This window comes from Cyprinodon variegatus, unplaced genomic scaffold (genome assembly GCF_000732505.1).
Source record: "Cyprinodon variegatus isolate N-32 unplaced genomic scaffold, C_variegatus-1.0 Scaffold7, whole genome shotgun sequence".
In the NCBI taxonomy this organism is placed as follows: domain Eukaryota; kingdom Metazoa; phylum Chordata; class Actinopteri; order Cyprinodontiformes; family Cyprinodontidae; genus Cyprinodon; species Cyprinodon variegatus.
The window spans coordinates 3012442-3019205 of record NW_015150460.1 but is presented as its reverse complement, the minus strand read 5'-3'; the positions used below and the strand labels follow the sequence as shown (position 1 = coordinate 3019205).

At 34.9% G+C, this 6764-nt stretch overlaps 1 protein-coding gene across 1 annotated transcript in view; it reads left to right on the top strand.

The window, feature by feature from the left end:
- The window catches only part of gnptab (N-acetylglucosamine-1-phosphate transferase, alpha and beta subunits), a 32296-nt gene that overhangs the window by 7731 nt on the left and 17801 nt on the right, over positions 1–6764 (top strand). Inside the window, exon 7 of the mRNA XM_015376523.1 lies at positions 443–577. Within this exon, the coding sequence (XP_015232009.1) occupies positions 443–577 (135 nt within the window). The remainder of the gene's footprint in view (positions 1–442; positions 578–6764) is intronic.

Genomic DNA, 6764 nt, shown 5'->3' with positions numbered 1-6764 from the left:
GCCCTAATCTGGATGGATGAGGGATGGAAAGATGTAAGATGGATGGATGTTTACCTCCTGTCATCTTGTACTTTTACCAAACTATTCTACTATAGTCTGACAGGTACTAGACAGATGAACTAACAGGGATACAGCAGAATAAAAGAATCAGGTTTATGCAACAGCTAAGTTTAAAGTCCAGAATGCAATATGGTGTTAACTGAACTTCATCAGAGCTGTTCAGAAAAACAGATCAGCCTAAACTGATAGTCGTAGCAAAAAGGATTATGATTTAATTTTGTTGAAGGTGGATCTACAAGCTTTTTTTATATTTTTTAATGAATGGATATCTGTTTCATTTTTACTAGATATGATTAACAGCTGTATAAATCCTTAAAGAGGAAACTAAAAGTGTCTTTTTAAACTTTTTTTATTCACTTCCACCTCATTGTCTTTCTTTCAGACGACAGATAAAGAGGCTCCAGGTTTAATCCACATGCAGGCTCTGGCCTACCTGAGCGGCTTCCCGTCATCCATCAAAGATACGGAGCAGATGAGAGTGAAACTGCCTTCAGCCGTAACCAGCAAGATCAAACAGGTAAGAAAGACCATCCATCCATCATTCAATCCAACCATGGGACTCATATGTTATTGTATGGAGAGGAAACTTTAAACCATTAAATTAAAAATGTTTTTTTTTTTCCTTGTCATAGGTTAAAAAAAAAAAAACAGTAAATAATTGAAGATTACAGATTATTCCTGTCAACAAGCTGTAAAAGTTCTTATTTAGCCCAGCAGGGGGCAGAGTTGCTCTCCTAATCAATTTATTCCATGTTCCTTTGCCTCCAGACAACTAAAATAATTATGAGATTTACAAAATAAACTCTTACTTAATCTTCTAAACTTCCTTAAAATTGGTACATTGAAAAACACCTTTTATATCCTCAAAACACAGGAAAACCTCTTCTTTTTATTTTTCACTTATACTAAAGCGTGTTTCTATCTCTAACGTTTTCTATACTATAGGCTACGACTGTTTCTACCATTTAATCAGGGCCAGAGCTCACTTGATGAGGCTTAAAATGAGCTAAAAATATTATTTCTATTTTTAACAGTTACTTTGATGTGAGGATAAAAGCTCTTTGTTTGGCTCGCTGTCTTGCAGTCTGAGTATTTTAGGAGAGAGTGGCTCTAATGAGCGATCTGAAGTAATTAAGGAAAACAAAAGTAGAGTGTAGCTGAGTGATCCTTTGGCTGCAGACTGACACGATGTTCTAATGCAGCCGATGAATCGGATAGCAGCTTTTATTACTGGCTTTGTGTAAAATGAAAATGACGACAGTCCATCCACTAATGTTACCTTCCTGCTTCTAAGTTAAAAAAAGAAATATAAACCCTTAGTTTGAAGTGACTCATTTTAGCAACATTAATTCTGTTTTTTTTTTAAGGATTTCTTAAATTCATCTGTTCACATTTTATGTATTATTTTTTTATATCAGATATTTGCAGATCATAAAATGTAGCCCTAAAAAAAACCTTAAACAAAAACTCAAATATTAAACTTAATACGGTTTTAATATGTTTGTTTTTTGCTCAAAAATTGTTAAAACATGCAAAAATATTTCAACTTGTGAGATTTTATTTAAGAGATGAAAAAGCTGAATCTTAGGGTCTTTTTTTATATTCCTTCTAATGATTAAACATGAAAAATTAGAGAAAGTAACAGTTGTTTATATAAAATATAATAATTTTTTCCTTTAACTATCACTAACATTTTGCTTTAGTTATATTTTTCATGATCACCAAAACAAACGTGGCTTAATTTATACAGATTTAGCTTCTTAAAGTTCTATTCTTTAAATCTATACATCATCAATCTTTATTATTGTTTGTTTTATAATCATTGTATTTTGTGATATAAAAAAGTATTTTCAAACTGGTATAAGTTAATTTGCCTTTCATGTTAGTGAGAAAGTAATGCAGCTTCTACAGTTAAACACGGTGATGGCAGCATAATGCTTCAGGAATGCTTTCTCTAAGCGATAGAATTTACCCTGTTGTGATGAACAGCTCTGAACATACAGCCATGGTTACAGGTTTTTTTCCACTTATTAGAGCGGTCTAGTCAAAGTCCACACCTATTTCCCATTATCAGTTTCCCAAATCTTGGAATTGACACTGACATTGACTCTCCACTTATATTAACAAAGTGTGGATGTTTCTCCTCTGTTTTCTCTGGCTATTAACTAAAATCCCTAAAACATCAGCTAAAATTTTAGGTCCTAACAAGTCAAAATGTAAATTTCTGGGGAAATATTTACATTTATATGTTCAGTATGTTACTGAAAGCTGCAAAAAAAAAAAAAAAAAATGGTGCTTTTAGTAATTAAACTTGAATCATACTGTGTAACTTTTGGCCAGTAGGGGCGCTAGACTTGTAACTGTCCTCATTTTGCTTCTACTAAACTTGCTAAATTATAACAAAGATATATGACTGTATGCTAGAAGCAAAGTAAAAACTTACCAGGTAATAAACTCCTCTCCGTGATCTACTCTTGTTTTTCCTCGCTCATGATTCCTTTTATGTTTCTCTTTTTAGTCTCTTTAAGGTTTAAAGGTTTTCCATCCCTCAGCCATGACCAGTAGTAGAGCAGGCGAAAAAATACTACTGCAAAAGCTTTAGCTCCATGACTATATAAGAGCCTGTGGCCGTAAAGCGCTACGTTCTTCCAGGTCACATGACCTGGCCGACGACAATCCGTCTTCTCCCAACTTATATAGACGGTATTTCAAAAGGGCCGCCCCGCTCGTAGCACAGATAGCATCAAACGCTGTATAATGGCCTCAGGAATCATTTAAAATAACTCGCATACGTAACTCTATAGATCATAAAGTCGGCGGTATCCCTTTAAATAATCAGAGCAGTTATTCCTGTTAAAGTAACGTATTAAAGGATATCTTTTTAGCTTTTGTTCTGTTCTTTATTTATATTATTTTGATTAAATAAGAGTCTATATCATGAGCTGGACGTTGTTTCCCTCCCTGCTGTCCACAAGTTCATTTTCCTCCTGAGATTTTTTAATATAACATAAACTAGAATAAGGAGAGAAAAGCAGCAGCTTTCCAATAAGCATCCCGTCAAATTTACAAAGTTCTGATCTAAATGGTCCTCGACAAACTGGCACGAGTCGACTAATCTGTGCTATAAAGAGCACGGTTGCTTAAATAGGTTAGGTTTATTTATTTTTAATGTAATTCTAATTTCAATGGTCTGCGACACACAAACAGCTGGAGAGTCGGCGTATAAACAGCTGCCTGGATGCCTGAGGCGACCTGCAGGTTAGCAGCATTTAACCCACATATCATCATCTCCAAAGCAGTTGTCCCATCGTTCCATGAAGCGCCTCAGGTCATGTGATAATATCCGGCGATATTCAGGCTGTAACTGTATCTGGCGGTGGATGGGGGGGGGCTAACATTAGAACAACTGTTTGGTGTGGCACCACGCCAGTCTGCGTGCTGAAAGGTCACCAGTTTTCTGAACTGGTCTGAACTCTAAGAACACGTCCTTTCACTTCCTCGGTTCTCCCCTTTTTTTCTGTCTGGGTTTCCACTTTCCATGATTTATTGGGATCTTGAAGCGACTCGTGCGGAGTCCAGGAAGGACGATGGAAACTCTGTGTTGGTTTGCCATTTCCGTCTGGCATGGACCCCTGCTGCACAAGCCTCCACACAATGCACAGTTTGGATTTCAGGGTGGTTCCTGGTGTCGCTGGCTGCTTCTTTGAAAGAGGGATGATGCACATAGTGAGGAGGGAGCGGTTCAGCGGTGAGAGCTGCCCTGTATTTATAGAGGGTATTAGAATGAGTGATGCGGTGATGAAAGCTGGACTATAGGCCTCATCATCTGCCCGCTGAGGCCTAACCTGTGTTGGACTACGAGCCTTCTGAGCCTCCCTGAGAAGGGATGTTTCTGAAACATATTTACAGTTTTTAACAATCAAATGCATCTATATAGTATTTAAATCTCTCCCTTATTTCCATTTTTTCTTTATCTGGTAATTTTATAACTTTGCTGAATGAGAAAATATGAAATCTAAAAAAAAAAACATGCAATAAACGTGATGCAGTTTAAGCCTCATATGATTTTATTCCAGATGCGGTCTGTGTGATTTTATAAACTTTTAGATTTAAAAACTTTTAGAATCCATTTAAGGATAAATTTGTTAAATCTTTCCATTTGGAGCCTTGTTAAGAAAACATATTTATTCCTAATTTCTCTCTTAGTTTTATTTAATCTAGGATTCCTGTTGCTGGCTATATTTTTATTTTGAATTTGATTTGTGGTTATATATTTTTGAAATTATCAAAGCTCTTAAGATTCTCGTGTGCATTTTAACTTTTTTTAAATTTTCCTGTTTGTGTAATTTTTTAGTGTCCTACCGTATTAGATAAAAGGAAAAAAATAATGCCTAAATCAGCTGTAAAATTTGACACATCCTCCTTTTTCCATCTAAAGTTGGACTAAATCAAAAGTAAAGCTACCGGTATTTATTGTGACTCTTTATCTTATGTAGATAATCTCATCAAAAGCGGTTTGTGTTAAATCTCTTTCAGTCGTTTATCATAAAGGGATGTGCAGAGTTTGTCAGATTAAAGTGTGTTTGCTTCCTCTGATGCAGAGATTTGATATCTTGACTTTTTTCCGTTCTTGCTTCCGGATCAAATCAGAAACTCTGGTCCCAGCTGCCTAAAACAGTCAGTTTACTAACAGAACTATACTTATTTGTATTGCTTTAAAGAAACATTTGAATAATCGGATATAAAGTAATTAATTACTTTTATTTTAAAAGCATATATCCTGCGGCTCCCATAGAGGGGTTTATAGTTATAGCCAGTGTGCGAAATACCTGTCAATATTTGGGGGGTCCCCATCTCCCGATTGTTGCGCAATACCTGCGGAAAAGCACATGGCTAATTTGCATACGCGAACAGGATTGGCTGGCTCCACTTGGCAAAAAATGTAACATATTTGTGAATAAATGTTTTGAATTTTAAATATTGGACATGTTGAGCTTAAAAATATTTTAGTGACCATTGGTAACAAAAAAATGTTTATTTAAAATTTTTTGACACAATTTAAGACCCCCTTTAAATTTTGCTTTTAAGGCTTTCAGGGGGTCTCATGAGTTAATTGGGGGGGTTGAACCCCCCCGGACCCCCCTTCGTATTTCGCACTCTGGTAATAGCTCCTCTCCTCTCTTTCTACATTTCGATTCAAATTTACTGTTGTCCGAAATGTCTCAGGCTGCCATAATGATTATGATAAAACAAACAGGACAATAAGCAAAGTCTGCTTTAAACATAAACCAGTTACCCTTATTGGAATAGACATTTTTTTAGTTTAGTTGTTTGTAGATGAGTGTTAATAAACAACAAACTGTATAAGTTGCCGGAATGTCCTAAACATGCGATTTCCTTTGACGTTTTCTTTTAGCAGCAAAGCGGTTTTAAACCAGAATAACTTTTCATAAATCTTTGTTAGGATCAAAAACATCAGAAAACGTAATTTCTGCCAGACTCCATTTAGATTTATTAAATAATTCTGATTAAATTAAGAGGTATTTGTTTTGCATTTTGATTATTTTAACCATGCTTAATGTTGTTGGGCAGCTCTATTAAGGGATTTTTTTTTATTCTGTTGAGCCCAATTCATCCTTTAACCCTTAATCTGAACATTTAAACTAGTTTATTAAAACTTTTTACTTGAGTTTATTTTGGTTGATAATAAAGTTTAGCTATTTTTATGCAAAAGTAAGCAGTGATAGAATAAAATAAAATATGTAAGGTGGTAAACACCTTTTTAGGATTGTATATTTGTTTTTTTCTGAATTTTTAGTGAGAGAATTAGAGTGAATTAAAGAGAAGATATATATTTTTTTAACTTTTGGTATTTTCCGACTTTGAATAGATATGAAGATATGAATTATTATTTAATGTTTTCTAGTGTATTATTATGCTAGTAGAATAAATTAAGCTTTTCAAAGCCTCTTTGCCTGCATAAATTAATAAAATCACAGAGAAAGGATTTCCTAATTGGTTTTGGATTGCATCTAAAACTTAGACAATGTGGGAAATATTGCTTTTTTATTATTATTTTAATAGACTGCAGTTGAATAAAGTATTAAATATTAATTCCTTCTTCTGCTGTTTGTGTATTTGCACACAGCTTTACCTAAAAACTCACATTCACTATTTCAAATACATAATCAATGGGAGTTGAACCAACAAACTGCATGAATATTTAATATGATTTATGGAAGCAACGTTTTTTCCTCCTTTGTCCTTCTCCCCCACATTTTAACTATATATATATAAAACTATAAATAGGCTGAAATGTGTCCTCTTTATGGGATTATTTTATGGACTAAGAAGAGCTGAGTGGGTTTTATCAGCCATCTGATCACAGAGTTGTGTTTTATAGCCATGACAGCTCTAACATGTAGCTGCGTGCATCAACTCAACACTTATTCATAGACGCGTGTCTGTCTTCACACACCTCAGCTTTGTGTTGGAGCATTAACGGGGCTATAAAGAGCGCCGACATGAAGATGACAATGTGACCTGGAGCTTGTTATGTCCACTGCCTTTTTAAATCTAAACCAAAATCACCTTAACAGCAGCTGAGGAAAAGCAACAAGTCGAGGTAAACGGGAAGAATTTGAAAGAACAGGGAGAAAAAGTATTCAACTCATGAATTAACACACCCAGGATCATGATCTCTG